A 25,390-nucleotide genomic window follows, 5' to 3' on the forward strand; every position below is an offset into this window, starting at 1 on the left:
CACGAACCCACAAAACACAGTACTTTGCATTTGATATTTGGTAAAATGCTTAGGGAAAAAAATTAAATTATCAAACCAATAAAATATATCATTTATTCCCCCCAAAGAAAGTTTTAGTATAATTTCCAACTGCTAGACAAATACTTTGCAAAAAACATAAAAGAACATTTTTTACTTTTGAATATAAAATCTGGTTAAATTGATTTAACTTCCACTTCTGCCATGTAGGATTCAAGAGTTATCAACTTTAAAAGATTATTCTTTGAACACTGAGTTTACCATGTTCTATTCCAAAATAACTCGGCATTGAATTAGTAATCACCCAGTCTACATAGATAGTATAGCAATTTATATGTCATATTTCATAATCTGTCTGCATGAAGAGTTATTTATGGAGATAATGTTAATTTGTTTATATAATAAAGGAACATTAGTAATCTTAAGTCTGTATTACACACATAATTATCATTTAATATCTTTTGGGTGTAAATTTCTTTAAATGTTGAATATAAAATCTAAGCATTACCACCTGTGAAGGGTATGATTGCTATTGAATTCATAGGGTTCTTGTCAAATCAAAGTTACATTCAAGAATTATTGGTAAACTTAATATTAAGTACGATTAGAGCAAAGTACACTTCACTTTCCGCAGAGTTTTACCTTTTCTCTTTATTGAAAGTTTTGACGTTAATTAAAACTTGAACTTTTTGGTTATTATCCTCAGAGCACTCTTTGACATTGACCTTTGGGAAAGAGTCTGTTTGAATAAACTATGTTTCAGATTATCATCCTATAACACAAACCCTTAGTCAAGGTTATTACAGTTTCCTGTCATATGAATAGAACAATATGTAGTTAGAAAAAAAAGATAACAACAAAACTAAAAAATAAACTAAAAAAAGCCATTTGACTAGTCATTTTTTACCTGATTTAGTCTGAAATTACCAATATATGTCTCTGAGAACAAATACTTTAAGCTATATAAATATAAAGAAGATGATATATGAGTGCCAAGGAGACAATTCTCCATCCAAGTCACTATTTGTAAAAGAAAAACTGTTAAAGGTCAAAGTAAGGCCTATAACACAGAGCCTTTGCTCACACTGAACAGTAAGCTATAAAGGCATATCAGAGCTCAAGGTTTAAAAAAAAAAATCTTTCATTTCATTTCAGTTCTGTTTTTGTTTGTTATTGTTTTTACTATTTTAAAATCAAAATAATGATCTGACAATCAAATATTTACCTTGAAAAGACCTTCAAGGGAATACATTAAGATGATTTTAACAATATTTGAAGTATTTGCTGTATTGTTAGTGAAGGTTGAGTTTTTCTGTTACCAGCTGTGATGCCTTATTTTGTAAACCAGTCACTCATTTGTTTGACATTTTAGTTATCCTTCTTTTTGTAAATACATCTTTTCAACATACTTGTGGTGAAATATTTTGGCAACAAGTTTTAGATCGCAGTACCTCAGTATATACTTTTCTTGTTTTAAAAGCTTTCTGTTGTAGTTTTCAGATAATCTGAGGTGTGTAATTGGGTTAATTTGAGATCTTAACGAAATATGAATTTGAGTGCAGATTTGCTTAGTCAGCAGAACACTTATTAGTTATTACATTTTGCAGCTATTAGGATTTGATTGCCTAAATCGCTCCTACAATAAACTTATGTAATCTCTTTTGGGTTTAATCTCAACTAACTGTGTTGCTTTCTGGTCATCCAGTATCTTGAGATATGTATTTAGAATGTTAATTCAATTTATCATGAGAACATGATTGTCTCCAGCAACTCTTTTTACCAAAAAATACATGTTTATAGAGATAAGATAAGTGGTATGAGTGCCAATGAGACCATACTCCATCCAAGTCAAAATTTGTAAAAGTAAACCATTAAAGGTAAAAGTATGGCATTGGCTCACATTGAACAGCAAGCTATAAAAAGCCCCCAAAATGAATAGTGTAAAACCATTTAAACAGGAAAACAACGGTCTAATCTATATAAAAAACTAGAAATGAGAAACACTTGTCACAAATGACAACCACTGAACGTCAGGTTCTAGAGTTAGTTCAGAGTCAAGTAAATGCAGCTTGTTTCAATGTTAATATTGGAACCAACCCTCACCGTTACCCTACCTGTGTGAAGTTCTGGCCATTCAGTTTCTTGAGATATGATTAAGGAATTCTTTAAAGTTGTACTGAATTTTCCATGGTTAACAATTTGTATCTCTACTAGAGAGATTTTGTAAAAAAAAAAACTAATATAAGAGCTTAGTCTACACATGTTTCTATTCAAACCTGGTTTACTTTAGACAGGATTTTACACTATAGTTATATCCCAGTACATGCAAATGTACTGACTGACATAACAAAGCATAAATAATTTGAGTCTTTCACAAAAAAAACCTTTCTGACTGAAACAACAAATCATAACATTTTAGTCTTTCCCAAAAATTATGAATGATATATTTATTTTACAGATGTGAATGAATGTCTGGTTAAAGGTGGAATTCATGGACATCATTGTAATGGACAAACAAAATGCCACAATACAGTGGGTTCCTACGAATGCCGCTGTGCTAGTGGCATCAAACCTGAGGACCCGTATAATTGTGACGAGGGTAAACTTTCCTCACCTTCTACTACTACTACTACTTCATCATCCTCATCATCAGCGATTTCTGTCTCTATGTCGTTATGTTTATTATTGTGTGCCTTATTTAGCATCAAATGTGTTGTTGGTCATTAGATCTACAGTCAAAAGAAATACATATTATAGTATTCTGGTGATATACTGACTGTGATTAAAAACATGGAAATTCTAACAATCTATACAAAAAAATTTAGGGTTTATAAAGTCTTGTACTTGCCCATGGGAGGGACAACGTAAGAGTTGATAAAATAATTAATTCGTTAAATATTTACTTGACTTCATTAAAAAAAAAAGGCTAATTACTAAGGGAGAAATATTTTTAAAAATCTTTGTCAAGACATGGTATGGATAATTGACATGCTGGTCAACATCAAACTTTTTATTTTAACATGTTTATATCAAAATAATATGCCCTGGTGTATACTTTACTGACAACTTAGCCAGCTATCCTATAAGGTAACAGCCATCAGAAGTGCTTAACTGCAAGCACACATTATTTTAACTCCAAGCCAAAAAGTCTTTTTTTTTTAGTTCACGATGATAATAAAGAAAAATCTTTCACAAGAAAGATGTTTTTCTGGATTAATAGTTAACAGTGTGCAATAATTTTGTAAAATGAATGAAACAGAAAAGATTTCTAAGCAGAGTACAGTTTTGGTATTTTCTTGTTCATGTTTTTAAAAAATAAATTAATGATTGTTGGAATTTCCATGGTGAATATTTCCATTTATACACATGGATCCATGTAAATATTACACACTTTTTGAAGTGGGGTATCATTCCATTTCTAATAGGTTATATATATAATCATTTTGATAATTTTACATAATTGAAAAGTGCTATTTTCATCTGATTTCATGTTTTTATATTTAAAAAATTTGCAAATGTGATTAAAATTTATGTGTTTAATTAGTTAGATTTATAAAATTTGTGTCATAATATTTTCATTTAAACTGCAAACATATGTAATTATAGTATCTTTTAACATTTTTATCAAGCATTTTAAAGTGGATCTCTTTAACTGATTCTTTTGATATTCAAATACAATCCTATGACAAAAAATGGGGGGTCCTTTTTGATTTTTAGAAAAGTCAAATATAGGTTTGAAAATTATAATTAAAAAAAAGACATATAAAAGTAATTTGATAATTAATTTTGTAATACACAGACTGCATTGTTTATTTCATATTTGTTGGTTTTTATCTAAATAATTGGTATAAATCAGATTTTGTTATAAATTAAGATTTTTAATGTAACTTAAAAATACTTTTTGGTTTTACAAATGATTAAATTACAGAAACATATATAAGTAGGCTAATACACCAATTCATATTGAATTTCTAACTTTTCTTTACCTCAAATCGTAATAATGTAGAAGGTTTAAGAGAAAATATTCTCTTTGATTTACAAGAAATGTATATATATTTGCTTAAAATTCTATGTCAACATTTTATTATCAGGATGAAAGATGTCACTGCTAGTCTTAACGTCATTTTTCATTGGTCAATTTCAAAATATTGCTGCATATTGGCACCAATGAACATTCACTTTAACTATAGAATTATATAGAGAGATCCAGTAGCAATTTGTTGTACACTTCAGAAATGCATTGTACAGTAAACTGGGTTCCTTTCATGTAATTCTGTTGTAACCTGTTTGGTGCCATTTTATAGCAATATTTTGGAATATACATTGTTTAGTAAAGTGCATGGTCAGATTGCAGAAGAAAACTTGGTTAACATTATTTTCCTTCAGCTACATATCACTGTGGGAGAAGCATAAACTATGAACTACATATCAGAAATTGTTTTCTTCAAAGTTTTGCCTGAAGTTTGTATAATGAACAGAAACAATAAAAAAAAACATGGATGCATTGATGAAGGTTTTTCAGTAATCAGTAGAGTACTATTCTATATAAATCTCTTATTAACCTTATTTGGGATACCGTATTCCGCCATGTATAGTACGCAGTTATGTATAGTATGCACCCTTTTCATCTCCTTAAAATCTTGAAAAAAGATTTTCATTTTAATATATTTCAGACATTGTATTTGTATTACAAAATGTATTACAATGCTCCAAAAAGTTAGTCTTTTTCATCCCAGTAAAGGAATTTATGACGTCTGTGTTGGTCTACTTTTCAAATGGTCTCAAACTAGAATATTGAGTACATGCAAGAATGCATAACTAAAATAACATTTAAGGTTCCACTAAAGTCAAAATATAGGACACTTCATAAACATCTAAACTTTGCCTGTATTTTTCAACCTATAATGAATAAAGTCATAAACTATGAAAACATATGTTCATTAAAACATACTTTACATATACACACTGTTTTAATTGTAAATAAACTTGAAATTGTTATGTTGTGGCCAAACCGGTTCTTGGGGTGAACACTAAATTTTCAAAAAAATCTGCAGGCCTGCAAGACGACTTAATTTGCTTAAAATTGGTATGGATGAATACTATTACATGTAATGCAGGGCAAGCCATTGTTGATTTTTTATAAAATGTATTGATTTTCGAGTTTCAGTTAATTTCATGTATCTAAGTGAACGAATATGGAAGGTACAATACAGAAATTGGACAAATATGCCATTAAAACATATGTATGTGACAAATCAGCATTAGCTTGCCCTGCATTACATGTTACAGTATTCATCCATACCAATTTTAAGCAAATCAAGTCGTCTTGCAGGCCTGCAGATTTTTTTGAAAATTTAGTGTTCACCCCAAGAACCGGTTTGGCCACAACATAACAATTTCAAGTTTATTTACAATTTACACTGTGTGTATATGTAAAGTATGTTTAAATGAACATATGTTTTCATAGTTTATGACTTTATTCATTATAGGTTGAAAAATACAGGCAAAGTTTAGATGTTTATGAAGTGTCCTATATTTTGACTTTAGTGGAACCTTAAAGCATCACCTCGTTTTCAAATTGAAAAATGGTTCTCGAATGAGCTTAACATTTTTAACAAAAAAGTTTTTAAAATAGTGTCAATTGCTAACATCCATTTCAATGGAATTTGTTGTGGAGTTGTATCATTTGCAATCATACCTTATACATTCTTAGATTTTTATACGGCCGCAAATTTTGAAAAAAATTTCGTCGTATATTGCTATCACGTTGGCGTCGTCGTCGTCGTCGTCGTCCGAATACTTTTAGTTTTCGCACTCTAACTTGAGTAAAAGTGAATATAAATCTATAAAATTTTATCACAAGGTTTATGACCACAAAAGGAAGGTTGGTATTGATTTTGGGAGTTTTGGTCCCAACATTTTAGGAATTAGGGGCCAAAAAGGGCCCAAATAAGCATTTTCTTGGTTTTCGCACTATAACTTTAGTTTAAGTTAATAGAAATCTATGAAATTTTGACACAAGGTTAATGACCACAAAAGAAAAGTTGGGATTGATTTTGGGAGTTTTGGTTTCAACAGTGTAGGAATAAGGGGCCAAAAAAGGGCCCAAATAAGCATTATTCTTGGTTTTCGCACAATAACTTTAGTTTAAGTATATAGAAAATAATGAAATTTAAACACAATGTTTATGACCACAAAAGGAAGGTTGGTATTGATTTTGGGAGTTTAGGTCCCAACAGTTTAGGAATTAGGGGCCAAAAAGGGACCCAAATAAGCATTTTTTTTGGTTTTCGCACCATAACTTTAGTATAAGTAAATAGAAATCTATGAAATTTAAACACAAGGTTTATGACCATAAAAGGAAGGTTGGTAATGATTTTGGGAGTTTTGGTCCCAACAGTTTAGGAATAAGGGGCCCAAAGGGTCCAAAATTAAACTTTGTTTGATTTCATCAAAATTGAATAATTGGGGTTCTTTGATATGCCGAATCTAACTGTGTATGTAGATTTTTAACTTTTGGTCCCGTTTTCAAATTGGTCTACATTAAGGTCCAAAGGGTCCAAAATTAAACTTCGTTTGATTTTGACCAAAAATTAATCGGTTGGGTTCTTTGATATGCTGAATCTAAAAATGTACTTAGATTCTTGATTATCGGCCCAGTTTTCAAGTTGGTCCAAATCGGGGTCCAAAATTAAACTTTGTTTGATTTCATCAAAAATTGAACAAATGGGGTTCTTTGATATGCCAAATCTAACTGTGTATGTAGATTCCTCATTTTTGGTCTTATTTTCAAATTGGTCTACATTAAAGTCCAAAGGGTCCAAAATTAAACTTAGTTTGATTTTAACAAAAATTGAAATCTTGGGGTTCTTTGATATGCTGAATCCAAACATGTACTTAGATTTTTGATTATGGGCCCAGTTTTCAAGTTGGTCCAAATCAGGATCTAAAATTATATTAAGTTTTGTGCAATAGCAAGTCTTTTCAATTGCACAGTATTGCGCAATGGCAAGAAATATCTTATTGCAAAATATTGTGAAATAGCAATTTTGTTTTTAATTAGAGTTATCTTTCTTTGTCCAGAATAGTAAGCAAGAAATATCTAATTGTTAGAATTTTTTTATTTGGAGTTATCTTTCTTTGTCCAGAATCAACTTAAATCTTTGTTAAATATACATTCACTTTTTACTACCAACTGCTAAATTAAAAAAATCTTTACCATTCAGTGATAACAAGCAGTTTTTTTTACATCTTAACATTTTATGATGTATTTAAATGAGTAGTAATTGTTGCAAACTCCGTTTAAAAATTTTAATTGAGATTAGTTTTGGAATAAGGGAAAGGGGGATGTGATTAAAAAAATTGGGTTCAATTTTCTCATTTGAAATTTCATAAATAAAAAGAAAATTTCTTCAAACATTTTTTTGAGAGGAATAATATTCAACAGCATAGTGAATTGCTCTAAGAGAAAACAAAAATTTTAATTTCATTAGAACACATTCATTCTGTGTCAGAAACCTATGCTGTGTCAACTATTTAATCACAATCCAAATTTAGAGCTGAATCCAGCTTGAATGTTGTGTCCATACTTGCCCCAACCGTTCAGGGTTCAACCTCTGCGGTCGTATAAAGCTACGCCCTGCGGAGCATCTGGTTTTTGTTAGAATCCTCCTCATTTAAAAAAAAAATATTATTAAATGTTACATTTTATTTAAAACGGGCATTAGTCCTTGGTTTTACAAGGAACATCATGTTTAACTGCAATATGACCATGCCAGCACTGTACATACATGTAAATAGCCAGATGTTAATTTATCATTGATTCAAGAAATCATTATTATCATGATTAGTTGAATGATTATTGTGATTGGTTAATATGATTATTGGATGATTGTGAGATTTATTAATATTGTATAAATGAGAAAAAATTATTTTCTACCTCTGTTTCAACAGCTGTAGAAGTTTTTATTACAGAAATAAAACATTTTTCCTACAATTTGTATATCTGTTTCTTTACGAATTTATATTTTATTTATAGATTGAATGGTCAATGGACACCTCCATAGGTTTTTTACATTCTTTTATAAACAATAATGACCATGAACAGGCTGTGTATTGAAGCAATGTTATCAACACAATCTTGCTTACTACGGATTCATTTATTTTCGTGGATATTAATATTTGTGGACTGCTAAAACTTTCGTTTTTGTGGATATTTGATTTTGTGCTTTTGCCAATGGCTGTATATAAAGCCTATTGAAAATTTATCATTCCTTGAACATATGAATTTGTGGTTTACTTGTATCATGGTATCCATGAATAATAATGAATCCATAGTATTAAATCAAGAATCAAGGGTACTCAGATGAAAAAAAAACTTAAACCATACAGTCACAAGTAAGCAAACTTTCCTACAAGTCAGCAGTTCAATTTGATTTATCACCAGCAATATAAAAACAGTTAGTATTTATTCTTGCTTTAAGGTTAACAGCTTGTTTCAGATAACTTTATCCTAGATTTATCCAAGTTCCAAGTAGGGTTTCTAAATCTATCAATGAAGGCCTTAATTTACAAATTTTAGTAATTGGTCCTAGTTTCAATGGAAATAAATAATCTTTTTATCCAATTTTGTTGGTAAATTGGAGGATTTAAAATCAGATGTCTATATATAGTTTATAAGAATGTTAATGGAAAATCTATAGGAATTTCTAACAGTAACTTAGACTTGATCAATAATTCAAATCTTAATGAAATTTTCCTTTCTTTTGGAACCCTTTCTCTATCTGTTTTGTATAAAAAAAAAAATGGATATTTTCTGCCCTTTGGTCAGGTTATTTTCTCTTTAACACATCCCCCATTTTAATTCTCAATTTTATAAAAGATTGAGAGAAACACACAAAAAAGAAATTGAATATGACAAGACCTAATAACACAATGAAATTTTACATGCAGATAAATTCTTTGTATGAATTATGATTTACTGGTATATTTTCCTGATATTGTTTACCAAAAAAGTGTCTATTAGGTTTAATAACCATATTTCTTAGGAATTTTTAAACCTAAATCTGCCAAATTCTGTTTATTTACGCTCATTATTTCTTTTAATTTCTATTTACAGTATATTGTAGTCCAGCATGAAGTGTTATGATTTATAATTTAAATTTTACAATAAAAATTATGTTCAATAGATTTAGAAAATAGAAAGTTGCATGTCTTGGTAATGGAGAGTTTTTTTACATACAAAATGTAGGAAAAATGTTTGCCTTCTGTTATATATGATGAAGTAACTTTATAATGTGTTGTATTTGTTTTTCAAAAAGTATCATTTTCTCCATTGCGACATGTGCATCTTTCATCCGTCAAATTGAATAAATACTATTTTTTAGTAAATATATATTTATTTTTAAAGACAATTGAAAATTATAAACTAAAATAAAAGAATTGTTAGAAGTAATGAACAAGTGGATATTGGCACCTTTGTCACATCTTAAGAACTATTTTGGGAGTTGAAATACATTTGTAGTAGCATACCATAGAAAGCCAGTAAGAATAGCACTTTTTAACACCATGTTAAGTTTGAAATACTGTGGCTTTATTGTATCCTCAGGTTCAGAGCTTTTCTGATTTTGTTTTAATTTCATATTGAAATATCATGTAATAACCAACTTCTGTGATCACAACAACAACAACAAAGCCAAAACCAATACCAAAACCTAGGGTATTAAAACAAAATCAGAATACCTCTGAGCCTGAGGATACAATCAAGCCATTTTGTAGATTTAGTATTACCTGGTAAACCAAGAATTTAGATGTTTAACCAAGCATAACAGCCTTTTTTAAAGGCTGTTATGCAGAATTTTGTGTAAATCTAAGAAATGAAACATATTCAAAAATTGTTTCCCTAATTCCAAGAAAAACAACAATAATTGAATCCACATTATTATCATGATTATGACCATTTGATGCTGAAATAAGAACATTGGTATTTTTGTGTTGATATCTTGCTTCCACACTTCTGTTTTGCCAGTCATTTATTCACTAACCAATCAAATAGTATTAATGAATTTGCAACTGAAACCATACATGTCTCAGCCAATTTTATGGCTTGTAATGAATTCTATTTCATTAGATAAAGAGCTGGATTAACATAATCTTAACAATACTGATTTTAGAAATATCTATTTTTTCAAAAGCTCTCAATAAAATTGAAAACTGATCTTTTGCTAGAAAAAGTGGTTAACACTTGTATGGTTTCAGTTGTAAAGAAATAGAAGATTGAATGAGTCAACCAAGGAATATTACACTATCAAGGTTTATATTAGAACTTTGTCATTGAAAACTTTGTTTGAGTTTTCCCTATCACTTGGCATATGCAGTCTGTCATCCCATGAAATCCTGTAATAATCATCTTGGTCTTCTTTCCTTTTCCCAGTAAGTTAAATCTTCAATCATATGAAAATTTAACTTTTCTACTCTGCCTTTGTGTAAGAATTAGGCCATGTAACAAAAATAGCACAAAACTGTTACATCTAGACAAAATATTACAAATATTCAAGTTAAAAAAAACCAAACAAAAGCTTTCTGTTTGAAGTCAGACATTTTTAAAATCAGATAATACACATACTTGCACTTCTGTTAAATAACACGACCTAGCTCACCTCCATTCATAAAAATAACCCAAATCATGTCAGTTCAAGCAAACTGTATTGACATTCATAATTCAGAGCATCTTTGATCAGCTTATCATGGTGCAAGATACATAGATTCTCTGTCAGAACTACAGCATACCTTCCTAAAAACAGAATATTACCACCATGGATGAAAGCATTCTTCTCCAGACTCAGCCTACACAATGGTATTGATAAATTTAATTGTCTGATCACTTTTAACCTCTTCAAGGTCAATGGGTTACCATTTAAGTTTATGTTGAGTTCATGGTCTTTTTGACCTGCTATATTTGTTTAATATTTGAATAAGGAGTAAACAGAGAAATACTACAATTAGCCATGCTATGTATTCACAATCCTTCTTTTTCATAAAGGTCAAAGGTCATTTTGTCAGGTACAGTAAAGTCTTTGCATAGAAATTTTCCTTTTTTCAATGAAATAAAATATAAGTGGTGAATTCCTCCCTTTTGAATCAAAGGATATATGGTATTATGATCTTAACAAGGTCTAATGTCTCAGACATGTTGGATCACCTTTAACCTCATTTTATGGAGCAGAGTTCAAGGTTATGTGTATGGAATGATGGTATGATCGTCAATGTTAAGTTTTCATGATTTGGTTCATTTCTCAGATACTGCTAACAATAAGTCCACTATATTTGGAGAATTGGATGATTGTAAGATGAACATATTTGTCTGGCAGAGTTCATTTGACTGTGACCTTGTTTTCATGGTTCATTGGTGAATGTTAAGTTTTTGTGGTTTTCAAGATATTATTAGCAATAGGTCACACTGACTCTCTAAGAGGGGGCCCACTCCAATTATGCTTCAGTGATTCTCTATATAACCAACCAATTTTTCACCACAAAAGGTGGAGGCCTAGGCCCTATGTGCACCCAGTAAATCTGCCTTTGGGTCACTTATATTAAGTGTATGGTAAGAATTTATGGTGTACAGATTTGCCTGGCAGGTTATCTGACCGTGACCTCATTAACATAGATCATTGATAATGTTTAGGTTTTAAGACATGTAATAAAACCTTTATTATAAAGTCTTCCAACATAAATTCAATCATGATTGGTAAAGCAAGCGAGACATTTCAGTGTGTGCCCTCTTTTTCTCGTTTATTTGACTTTTTTTTTTATTTCAATGAGAATATACTTGACAAATTGACACCCAAATGGCAAAAGTTTAACTAGAACAAAAATAATGTATGAGGTGGCTAAAGTATTTAAAGTTATGTATGCTCTGCAAAAGAATAACAGAATTGAATTTCAAATGTTTAACTTGACCATCTCTATGGAAATTCAGTGTTGTTACACAGTTGTGTTATGTGCAGTAGCCTTCCTTGTACATGAGGTATCTATTTAGTACATAAAATTTATCAAATTATGAAGGGCAGGGCTGGCTGAGTGGACTGTATAGTTCAACAACTGTTCCAATAGTCTGTCAACACTAAGGGTGTGAGTACAAGACTTGTATGTGGCAGATGTGTTCTGCTCCAATCTCCATCCCCTATCATTACTAGTTTTTCCTGTGGAACTTTTGTGGTTTTCTCTAGGCACTCTGGCTTCCTCCGACCACCAATAAAAACTGGCCCCCATGAATAGGCAATAGTGTTTTTTTTTCTCTTTTAGTCATTGTATACACCCCTCCCCTCTTTCCTAGATTCAGGATCATTCCCTGATACATGCAGGGACAATTTACAGGCATAGCAAATAGATGAGTAGCAAATGACTGTTTGATTCCTCCTGAGTTAAGTGTTGTGAGGGCATGCTTCTGTCTAGATTAAGTATTTGTTTTATTTAGATTTGATCACATTCAAAGATTAAAGATTAACCTTTTACTGTGAGGTAATGTTATAAATTCCTAGAGATTTTTTCTGTCTCTTGGTAACACAAAATAATTACAGGAAGTTGTAAAAAATAACTGTTAAGATAAAATTAAAAATAGCATCTTCTTTTGATTGAGTAATTTTGCTGAGTATGCAGGAATGTACAGCCTTTATCTTATAAATATTTTTAAATGCCTCTTGCAAAAATCATCGTCTTGGTTTATTTGTTAAAAAATAATGGATTAAAGAAAATTTGAAGGCAATTTATTTACATTTAAGTAATCCAGCGATAATTCTGACAGCTGAAGACGTTTCTTCGTATAATATGCAACAACAGGTTGCAAAAAATCTGTATACATCTTGCACCTTTTTGAAAGAAGACATTATTTTTAAAGTTAATTCATTATTATAAATCATGGAAATTTGACACTTGCAATAGAATAGATGGATTTGCTAATGGTATTTTTTAATTAGATTTACTTTCTAAGTACATTGTAAATATGATTGATTAATATATAAGAATTTTCAAAAAAGGATGTTTTGAAATGTGGTTTTGACAAGGAAAAATTTTCATATCTTGAAATCTGATTTATGTTATTTTTAAATAGGAAACAGAGATACATTCGATCCATTATTGTTTTTTACGATATTTTGGGACATATATTGCTTTGACCTTGCCTTTTTCTGCATCAATTTTGAAAAAAAAAATTTATGAAAGAAAAAACTTCAAGTAAAAGAGCAAAACAAACTATGAATCCTAAAAGATAATACTATTTTTTTAAGGAAAAAATTGAGTTATTTTTAGTAATTTTTGTAGGGTGAAATTTAAACTTTAGATTGTTACTTCTTAAAAGGGCAATGTTTTTAGATTGAAATACAAAATGTATTCTGTATCAGACATGTGAGATACATCCTAACAAAATATTCTTTAATTTGCCATTGTTTTAATAAATAGATTATGACTTAATATAAAAGATTTCGTCTATATCATCCAATATCTTTAAAATAACTAAAGAAGCAAAAAGAATAAGAAATGATTATAAGATTTTTTTTGGGGCGGCCTAATGTGTGGTAGGTCATAGACATTCTGACCTTTAAGTTAGAAAATAAACATTTTTTAATACTTTGGTATGTAAGAAATAGTGAATTACCTATCTGGTTAATTGGTGTCTGTTAATTGTGTAAACACTTTATTTCAAGTATTACAACAAAAATGACTTAGGTGTTCCTGCTCTTGCTCTTGCAATATTTAAGTTTTACAGTGTTTTCAATAAGTATGAAGTGTTCTTGAAGGTCTAAGTGACTAATGCATGCTAAAATTAATTGCTAAATAACGAGGACTACAATAATTACATTTCAATATCAGTCAGTTAGTGCTAAGATCTGCATTTTTTAAGTTACCTTGAGAGTTGGACAAGTCAAGGGCTTTTTTCAAATTACTTTATGTTTTTATCACAATTCTGTCTTTTCTCAATTTTTCACAATATTTTTTTTGTGATCTTCTTTCTTGCCTCTACTCACTTTTCTTTTCTTACATTCTTTTAAAAAACAAAATTGCCATTATGACCTCTGGACTTCTAAAATTAATTATACAATATGTTTTCATGAAAATATTGATATGTCATGAAATTCTGAAATATTATTAATTTAAGTCTTCTTCAAATTGACTCAAAATCAGCAATTCAAAAATATCAAAAGACCAAAAAGTTAATGCTTAGAACAATTAGGTATCTCCTCTGTCAGAAAGCAAACAGGACATGAAAAGAATTTGATGGGTGTTGCTAAATAATTAGAACCTCCATATTCTATTCCCTCCGATTCAATCATAACAGACCATTATATCCTAATGAATTTAGGATCGTGGCACAGATGTTTGTATAAATATCTTACTCTGTTTATGTGTAGAATTCCAGAAATTGACCACATGGCCATTCTGCAAGGTGATGATGGTTAAACATCATAAATATGTCTTTGAAGTGACATTATGGTCAGTAGCTGAAAACATGGGGGTAAGGGCATCTACCGAAACATGGACTACACAAACATGGAACTATTACAGTAACTTCATATAATGAACATAATTATACCAGTCAAATCTTTTTGTTCTAGGATGGATAATCTTTACCAGTATACCTTAAATTGTATCCCAAGTCCATTTAAAATATGAATCTCTTTCATTTAAAACAACACAATTAGAACATTTAAAAAAAAAATTATGGTACTTTTGTATTAAATTTTTAAAATTGAGAAAGGAAATGGTGAACATGTCAAAGCGACAACCACCAGACCACAGAGCAGACAACAGCCGAAGGCAACCAATGGGTCTTCAATGTAGCGAGAATTCCCGCACCTGTACTAGGTGTCCTTCAGCTGGCCCCTAAAAATATGCATACTAGTACAGTGATAATGGACGTCATACTAAACTCGAATTATACACAAGAAACAAAAATTGTCTTTTTAAAGTAGAATGTCTATGATATCATAGCAATGTCATAGTTACATGCCAGATCAATGAGATGATTAGATATTTATTTTTTTTCTTTTCTTTTTAAAACACAGGCACTTGACACTGAAATAAAAAAAAAATATCTGTATAGTGTTATCTTAAGGTAACTTTTTTCATCAGATTTTTTTTCAGAGAAAAGTGCATGTGACATCATACAAGGTTCAGTCAAAACAGTAAAGGTAGTACTTTGAAAAGAGATCTTGATGTTATTGGGCACTGTCATTTCTCTTCCTGAAATATTAAAAAGAGACCAAATAAAATCAGAAGTGATAGTTCTATTATACCTATTACATTAATTGATTTACTTACAATTAATAAAAATAAATAGCCCTAGGCTAGCATAGCATCATTAATTCCAGTTGTGTGCACCAGACAGTATTTTAGAAGTTTTCAAACTAGTACTTAATGTGTATTGACTTGGAAGTTTATTCACTGGCCATCAGAATCATCAAATGTTCTGCCCTGACCATTAATATTAGACTGACCTCTATTTCAGGACAAATAATTGACAAGTAAATATTTGATGGCTATCTGTCTGCATTAGTTCATTATAATGTCTGCAGTGGGTTTTCATGCACATCAAACTTAATTAAGATGAAAGAAGTTAACCTCAGAATAGGATGGGTAAACTCTTGTCCAGTTGTCCTGGTCAGTCAAAAGTTACAAGAGTAGGACAGACAGGTCTGAATTGTTATAGCAATATAAAGATAGACTTGGGGAATTTATGAATGGGTTCGGTTCACACAGTAACAAACACTGTTACAGTCATAAGAAACTATTTATCTTCAATCTTAAGCCAATATCAATAGACAAAATATATTATAATGTATATGTACTGGCTGTTTGTTTTTACAATGACATGCTCAATGGTATGAATATGTAGACAAATACAGAAAACATATATCCCTATGATCAACAATTATAAACATTTTTAGTTATCTTGACTTTCTTAAAGTGTCCTTTTGTTTAACCCAGAGACATATATACTGTGTTTATATGTCTCTGTGTAACCAAATAATAGTAATAAATTGCTAGATTGCCAATTGAAATTCTGATTTCTAATTGGTCACATTTTGTAAAAAATAATTAGAAGGGTAAAAAACTAAATTATTTTCCTTGTCACAATTATGATTTCATTATTGTTCAATATAAATTAAAATCAAAATGCATGTTTTTATTCCACAAAGTCTTTTTGGCATTAGTTTGTTCATTCCCCTTCTCAGAAATGATACTACTATAACATTATAGGTGTGTGTTAACTTGTAGGAAATCATGTAGTAGCCAATTCAGCTCAAAATTACCATCTAATTGTTGAATTATCTCCCTTGACCTATTCATCATCCAATTTTATTTTGCCTTTTCATACTTGAAACCTTCACACTTGCACATAGATCTATAATTAAAGTATTGTTGGAGATGGCAAGTTGTATTCAGATCAGTAGATGTCTTATTAAAATATGAGAACACATGCCTTTGTTTCTCTCCCCTTTTATTTACTCTCTCTTAAAGCTGTGAACTGCACAGTAACAGAGACAATAATACAGGTAGATACTTTAACATATGACAATACTGTGGCAATGGAAAGATTGTCAAATAATTTGAACAGAAGATGGGGCGCACTGACTGCATAAGAGAGGGCCCGCTCCAGTCATAGTTCAGTGATTCCATATAAAAGCAACCAATTTGTCCCAAAAAAAGGGGGCCCAGGCACCTGCCCCCCTTAATCCATCTCTGGGAACTTCTACTGTATTATATACTGGGTTGGAAACCCTCCCCTCCCCTTTTTTAAATTGACTTGATCTGCCACTGAATTATAACACTACTACACCTAGTAATAGATCCCTGTTGTTTTGTCTTTTGTGGGGAGTCAATTTCTTCACAAAGCTTACCTATTGTATTAGTGTATCTGACATTAATAGGCCAGTTTTATGGGATCATTGCAGAGGTTAATTCATTTGTTCACACTGCTAAGCAGTATTCTTTGTTAAGAATTTACCCACTATATATATAGTATCAGCATAAAAATATTGCTTAACTCATTGACATCTTCACAACCTGTTGATTACATTTCTGTTGTTGTAAGTATAAACTGTGGTTAGATATACATGTCCATATCTGCACTTCTTCAAAGACCTGTTTTCCTCTGGTGATCCTTGAGAAAAAAATTATGGTCACTATTATTTCTATTGCAAAATACTAAAAATGTGATGGTCCTTGGCAACTTTTGGTAGTCATATCCTTAGGACCACCACTTTTCTAGGTTCTATCCAGTATGTAAAACTTGTGCTGGAAAGGGGTCTGTTTTCTTGGCTGTGTTGTATTTTTAGAGGCGGACTTAGGGGGGAGGGACAGAGTGATTATATAGCGAATCACTGAGACTTGAATGGAGCAAGCCCCTGTAAGGCAGTCAATGCAAATTGTAGATCAGCCACTGTTTATTGATATACAGCCACATCCAGTTGGAATAGGCAAGTTAAATCTGATACCTCTTGTATGGAGCGTGCCACACTCTCTGTACTTTAGAGAACCCTTTCAGCAACAATTTTATTGGTCTGTAGGTTGCCTTTTTGGAGGCTAGAAAACTAAGTTTCCAATTATTTGAACCTATCTTTTGAATTTACTTTGTATTTTTTATTCTTATCCTGAATATGCATGAAGTATTTGCCACTGGATATTATATAAAAGCATACACAAATTAAATTACTTGAGATTATTGTCAAGTTCATCAACCCAAGGATATTAGGAATATGTTTTTCAAATAAAATATCTGTTCCGTAACCCACCTGTTCAGCATTACATTAATGCAAACCTTTCAATGACTGTAAACCAAAGCCACGGAAAGTGAAAACAAAACAGTAAATTGTGTACTCAAACTTCATAGCAAATTACAATACAGGTTGGAGATTACTTAATAGACAAAATGCAAAACCACATGAAAGAAATTACCAACTTTCTGAATTGCTTTTTTGCTGCGATAATAGGTTTCATATGATTCTAATTTTAGTCTTAATTGTTCCTTAGTAATTGGCCTTATCAACAAATTATATAATATTTGTATTTGTATTATCTTGTTTCCTTTGATCTTTTTTCACCTGACTTTCACCTTTAACAGGTACATAAAAAATAGTCTACCTTGTTTTTTATGTTCCTTAACTGACATCTGTCTTTGATGTTTAGCAATCATTGGAATTGATTTACCAGTATTAGATGGATTAACTGAAGGATATTAGTTAATGAATTTGAGTAATCAGTGTTAAATAGATGAAAGTGTATGCCAGAATTAACCGTAACATAACTGCAGAATGGGTTGACAGATATATAGGCTAGAGGTATAGAAGGGGGGTGGGGGTGCGATCTCAGAAAACATGTTTAACCCCACTGCATTTTTGCATCTAACCCAAATCAGGAGCCTGTTGCCTTTGTTAGTCTTGCATGTTTTTTCAATTGAGTTCATTTAAATATGTTGTGGAGTGTGACATCCATTTTCACTGAGCTAGTACACAATATTATTTAGGACCAGCTCAGGACCACCTCCGTGTGCATGATTTTCTCACTGTGATGAAGACCCATTGGTGGCCTTTGGCTGTTGTCTGCCATTTGGTCGGGTTGTTGTCTCTTTGGCATATTCCCATTTCCATTCTCAATTTTATGGGTATTCTCTTCCAACATAATATCCATTGACAAATACTTAATGGGTTTATTATGTTGTCCTAAAGAAAACAATAACATAGCTTCCTCTTAAGACTTGAAGTTGAATACAACTATAAACTATAAAAGATATTTGCAAAGTTTTTGAATAAGTCAAATAGGAATTGGAGTTTTGTAGACCTTCCATTATATACCATCTTATTTGTAATTGTTGCAATAACACTAAAAGGCTGTGTAGGATCCCTAAAGAAATAATACTTTTTGTCTTCATTTGATATATGAAAAGTTCTGCTAAATTGCAAATAATTTCACCAAAAGTAGATACAAAAAGGGAGATAAGAGGGAGGAAAGATTAGAGTTGTCTCCCATCATTCCAAATTATTATTTTTTCCTTTGATTTTTAAAAGGAATATTTTGTCATAACTTTTACTTACATTATAGTATTGAAGCTTCTGATAAATCATATTTTCTGATCACGTAGGAAACATAAAAGTCTATTATATTGTATTTTAATGGTAGACCCTTTAAATTTTACAAAAAACAATTTGAAAATATTTTTATTATTATAAATGATTTTGACATAAGTTTCCTCCACTGCCCTCTTTTAATATCCAATTTAATAGTCTATTTATTCCTTTACAGAATAGTTCAATTTTACTTCTTTAGTGTTTACGTAGTATTTGTGGCAGTTATTAGAATTTTGACAAACTTATTTCAAGAGATTGTTAAAGCAGACAATTGCAAAAGTAATTTGTAACAGTACTAATGCACAATTTCTAGTATTTAGTAACTCTTTTGAGTCCGGGGACATAACAAAAAAATGTTCACCACCACAATCTTGACAAATATATAATTTATTTAGAAATTTTTTTATCATACATTTATATTTATAGAAATTTGATATTTCCAAACTTATCATACTTCATAAGACAAGGATAATGTTAAACATTAATTTGACATGGCCTAATACTTATTATATATCATTAAAGACCTTGGCAATGATTGTATGTACTTTGAGTATAATTGTTTTGTAGGATACCTACCATTCAGAACTCATTCATCAAATACGTCACAGAAATTTAATTTATTGCACATTCAATTGTTCACTAAGCTGTAACCCCCTAAACTCTTTTCCACTTATGATTTTCTGAATGACGCAAGCATGTTCTCTACTCAGATTCTTTCTGTATATTCTGGGTGGCTGATGTGTTTTTGCTTGTCTTTTCTCAATAAGGGTTAGATAAGACTTCAAAATGAGATTATTTTACCTTGAAATACATTGAAAAATATCTTTTTTCCTACATAACATTTTGATTCCTAGTGGGCATAAAATTCTTACATAATTTATATTTAAGTAAAATAGGCTAGCTACAGGGGTTTTCTGGAAGTTCACAATAATGTTGTGAAAATGCTTGATGTGAAATAAGTGTTTTGTACGAAGCTAGGTACACATTTAGTCAAAATTATAGGATTTAAGGATATATATAAAAGGACCTGGATGATTCAAACTGAGATATCCTAAAATATTTAAATTTCTCTATGATTCAATTTCAAGATATCCTGAAACAATTTGGCACCTCCACAATTTCTTTACCAAAGTTTTGTCATTTTCAGTGCATAAAATGATCAAATATTTAAGAAGAATCTAGTGGGAGATAGTTGCATGTAGTATTATATCTCCGAACCTGTATGGAAACTTCTTTGTCCCCCTCCCCCTTTTTATACGACCGCAAACATTTTTGGTCGTATATTGGTATCACATTGGCGGCGTAGTCCTCGTCAACATTGTCTGAAGACATTTGGTTTTCGCACTATAACTTTAGTATAAGTAAATAGAAATCTATGAAATTTAAACACAAGGTTTATGAGCATAAAAGGAAGGTTGGGATTGATTTTGGGAGTTTTATGAATTAGGGGCCAACAAGGTCCAAAATTAAACTTTGTTTGATTTCATAAAAAAATTAATTATTGGAGTTCTTTGATATGCCAAATCTTACTGTGTATTTAGATTCTTAATTTTTGGTCCTGTGTTCAAATTGGTCTACATTAAGGTCCAAAGGATCTAAAATTAAACTTTGTTTTTAACAAAAATTGAATATATGGGGTTTTTCAATATGCTGAATCTTACCATGCATTTAGAATTCTAATGTTATGCCCGGTTATCAAATTGGTCCACATTGAGGTCTAAAGGGTCTTAAAATGAACATTATTTAATTTCATCAAAAATTGAACTCTTTGAGTTTTATGATATGCTGAATCTAACCATGTATTTAGATTTTTAATATTGGACCATAATAGGTAAATGTCCAATTTAAAAATTTTAAGTTTTTAAGTTTAAGTTCTTAGACCACATTCATTCTGTGTCAGAAACCTATGTTGTGTCAAGTATTTAATCACAATCTAAATTCAGAGCTGTATCAAGCTTAAATGTTGTGTCCATACTCGCCCCAACTGTTCAGGGTTCGACCTTTGCATTTGTATAAAGCTGTGCCCTGCGGAGCATATGCTTGATATGTATAGTCCAGTTAATGATACATAAAAAAGGTTAACGGGAATAACAACAGATAGAACAGTACAACCAACCCCACATACAAGACAAGTACAAAGAAAGAAGGACACCCCACAACATGGTAATGATAGCTTGGTACACAATTTGGGTTGGGCTGATATTGAAATAAGGAGATGTGGTGTGTAACTGTTAATGAAGCAACTATCCTCCAGATTTCATTGATGTAAATTTAAGAAAAGAATGTTCATTGTACAGCCTTCAACAATGAGAAAAACCTGTAGTCTATATCATAGTCAGTTACAAAAGGTTCCAACATGAAAAGATATCAAACAATTGAAACGACATTAAACCTGAATGGCCTGACAAAAAAAAGGTGAAAAACGGTGAGCAACCCCTAATTACCACTGAATTACTGGCTTCTGACTTGGGACAGGCAAATACAGAATGTGTTCATTATCACTGAACAAGTATATATTTGTTTAGGGGCCAGCTGAAGGACGCCTCCGGGAGCGGGAATTTCTCGCTACATTGAAGACCTGTTGGTGACCTTCTGCTGTTGTTTTTTTATTTGGTCAGGTTGTTGTCTCTTTGACACATTCCCCATTTCCATTCTCAATTTTATTTGGTTCTAATAAGTGATTAATAAATGGGTTTATAATATGCCTAGAATTATATATAAACTAAATTCACAAACATTACTTAATAAGGGTTCTGTGTTTGTACTAGCTGATAAAGCAGCCAACAATTATATAGATTGATGTGATAACTTCCGTCCTTTTTCATATCTTTACTTTGCCCATGTTGATTTTAAGAATGTGTGTGTGCTACATAGCAGGCTTGTGTTTTCAGTAAAGTCTAGTGTGTGATTTTGTTATTTTTATGTGTATTTCAGACCCACATGATGTTTGTTTAACTGGAGACCATGATTGCCACGAGAATGCTGTGTGCCACAGTACATACACTAGCTACAGTTGTCAATGTAAAAAAGGATATTCTGGTGATGGTTATGATTGTGAATGTAAGTTACTGTAACCTTACCTTGAGTTCAATTACTAGTATCTCATTAAGTAACTGTCTGTTTACAAATGTAGTGTTTTTAAAGGTAAGTAACTGATTGTTTACAATTGTTTGATGTCAAGGTAAGTAACTGTCTGTTTACAATTGTTTGATGTCAAGGTAAGAAAATGTCTGTTTACAATTGATTCAGTTTGATGACAAGGTTAGTAACTGTCTGTTTACAATTCAGTTTGATGTCAAGGTAAGTAACTGTCTGTTTACTTTTCCATTTGATTTTAAGGTAAGTAACTGTCTGTTCACTAATGTAGTGTTTATCAAGGTAAGTTATAGCCTGTTTACATTGAGTTTGATTGTCAAGGTAAGTTACTGTCTGTTTACATTGAGTTTGATTGTCAAGGTAAGTAACTGCCTGTTTACAATTCAGTTTGATGTCAAGGTAAGTAACTACCTGTTTACAATTCAGTTTGATGTCAAGGTAAGTTACTGTTTGTTTACATTTGTAGTGTTTATCAAGGTAAGTTAAAGCCTGTTTACATTTGTAGTGTTTATCAAGGTAAGTTAAAGCCTGTTTACATTGAGTTTGATTGTCGAGGTAAGTTACTGTCTGTTTACATTGAGTTTGATTGTCAAGGTAAGTAACTATCTGTTTACAATTCAGTTTGATGTCAAGGTAAATTACTGTCTGTTTACATTTGTAGTGTTTATAAAGGTAAGTTACTGTCTGTTTACATTTGTAGTGTTTATAAAGGTAAGTTACTGTCTGTTTAAATTTGTAGTGTTTATCAAGGTAAGTTACTGTCTATTTACATTTGAAGTGTTTATAAAGGTAAGTTACTGTCTGTTTACATTTGGTTTCACTGCTAGTATTATGGTAAGTTACTGTCTGTTTACCTGATACATTGAGTTGATAAATTGTTTACTCCCTGTTTACAATTGTTGTGTTTATCAAGGTAAGTTACCGTCTGTTTACATTTGTTGTGTTTTTAAAGGTAAGTTACTGTCTGTTTACAATCAGTTTGTGTTTATAAAGGTAAGGTATGGTCTGTTTACATTTGTTGTGTTTATAAAGGTAAGCTACTGTCTGTTTACATTTGTTGTGTTATAAGGTAAGCTACTGTCTGTTTACAATATTTGTGTTTATAAAGGTAAGTTACTGTCTGTTTACATTTGTAGTGCTTATCAAGGTAAGTTACTGTTTATATATGTTGTGTTTATAAAGGTAAGCTACTGTCTGTTTACATTTGGTTTGACTACTAGTATTATGGTATGTTACTGCCTGTTTACTGTGTACATTGAGTTGATAATTTGTTTTAGGCCCATAGTCAGAGGTATTATTTAAAAGTTATACTAAATTGTATGTTTACAATTTATGCAAGTAATTGCAGTTATCCATAGAACTTAGGCGTAAATGAGATAAACATTTGAAAAGGTATTTAAAACTGGAATATAGATAAACTGACAAGTCATTTCATGGAGTAATTATTGAAGTAAAATAGTTGATTTTATCTTTTAAGGTTTATTCCAGATATTCATAACTATTTCTTTAACAGTAATTTGATATATTTCAAATTTATTGATATTCTGTCAAAAGATCATGAATTTAATTTCTTTGATCTAGAAATCTAATGCACTATGGTATTGCTCTGTCAGAGGAAAAAAAGTCAATTTTCACTATCAGAAGATCTAAAGATGTATATTACAAATTGTCTGTCCATTTGACAGAATTGATGCTGATTTGAACTCTGATTACACATTAGCAGTGGGAAATGGACATTCCATATCTTTGTGTCAATCTTAATGAGTAAGGAGAAGAAAATGTAGCTTTAATGTTATAATTATCCTGGACACAAATTATACAGACCATTAGAAAATTTTCATTGTAGGTTTGAAATAGAATAGACTTCCTAAATGGTCTTAGATGAATTAGACTTGTCAAATTGTTAGGCATCTAGCACAGATTAAAGGAAAACTGTTGTAATCTTATTATAAACAGATCTATACAGTGCATATATGTTACGGGTACAACTGCACAACTGTCAGAGGCTGCTCACCTGTCACAATGGCCAGTGTGAGCTTTTGCAATTACTTGGCATCAGCAAAACAATGGAACAGTGATTACTACACTGTTCATGTGACATAACAAAAATCAATGAGAAAATTCTAAAATTTAAAGAATAAAGTTTACCAGCACAATGGAGGTTTGATGGTTCTCTGTAGTTTAGTGTAGATGTTTTAAAAATAAATGATATTTCACTTTTATATCATGTAAACTCCTATGTGTTAGTCCTTATTTTGTTCCTTCATATTTCAGCTGTTTGTCCAGGTGGTTGTTTGAACGGTGGGAAGTGTGTTTCCCCAAATGTCTGTGAGTGTCGCCATGGATACATTGGTATAAATTGTGAGCTAGGTAAGTGTTGCTATGATTACATCAATATTACTTCAGGTAACCAAGCTTAGTATCACCATGGATATATTTGAATCAATTGTGGTCTGCATGATTGTTGCCAATGGTTACATTGCTATTAATTGTTAACATAATTGTGTAACCATGGCTATATAAATTGGTATTACAAAATGTCTTTAAAATTTGAATGTACCACATTCAGAAAGTTGGGGGAAATTTTTGACCATATACGATACTGAAGCAAAAGCAGATGATAACACATCTAAATATTACATATTTTTGTAAAACAGCTAATGATAAATATTCAAATTGAGAAAAATACACTGGAATCATCCAGTTGGAATGAATTTGAAAGCAGTTGCAAAGAAAAATAGATACATATACTTTTTAATTCAAAGTTTGTTATCATTAAGAATTTCAGGTAAATGACAGTGTTTCCTTAATGTTGTAATACCTGCCTATACTGTATAAAGAATATTATAAGGAGATTTCCAATGAAAAAGTAACCAAAAGAAATCTAGAATGAACTGTTATTTTTTAGCATCAAAAAGACTTTTGGGCTCAGCCTTAAATATTTTACCTTTTAGTCAAATTTTCAAATTTAAGAAAAATAGAAAAAAAAATAGAATACCCTGAACCTTGCAGATGAAAAGCAAACAATAATCTCTAAATACATGTATGATAAAAATGATCAAATACATATCAAAGTCACAACACTTTATTGATGTTCCTCATCTTACCACTTTAAAATTTCAAGTAATTTAAACTAAAAATTGCAAACTGATATG

At 30.9% G+C, this 25,390-nt stretch overlaps 1 protein-coding gene across 1 annotated transcript in view; it reads left to right on the top strand.

The window, feature by feature from the left end:
* Window positions 1–25,390, top strand: part of LOC134688306 (protein kinase C-binding protein NELL1-like) — a 110,592-nt gene that overhangs the window by 66,752 nt on the left and 18,450 nt on the right. The window contains exons 13-15 of the mRNA XM_063548881.1: window positions 2,477–2,617; window positions 22,074–22,199; window positions 24,510–24,605. Coding sequence (XP_063404951.1) covers window positions 2,477–2,617; window positions 22,074–22,199; window positions 24,510–24,605 — 363 coding nt within the window. The remainder of the gene's footprint in view (window positions 1–2,476; window positions 2,618–22,073; window positions 22,200–24,509; window positions 24,606–25,390) is intronic.

This window comes from Mytilus trossulus, chromosome 10 (genome assembly GCF_036588685.1).
Source record: "Mytilus trossulus isolate FHL-02 chromosome 10, PNRI_Mtr1.1.1.hap1, whole genome shotgun sequence".
Classification (NCBI taxonomy): Eukaryota; Metazoa; Mollusca; class Bivalvia; order Mytilida; family Mytilidae; genus Mytilus; species Mytilus trossulus.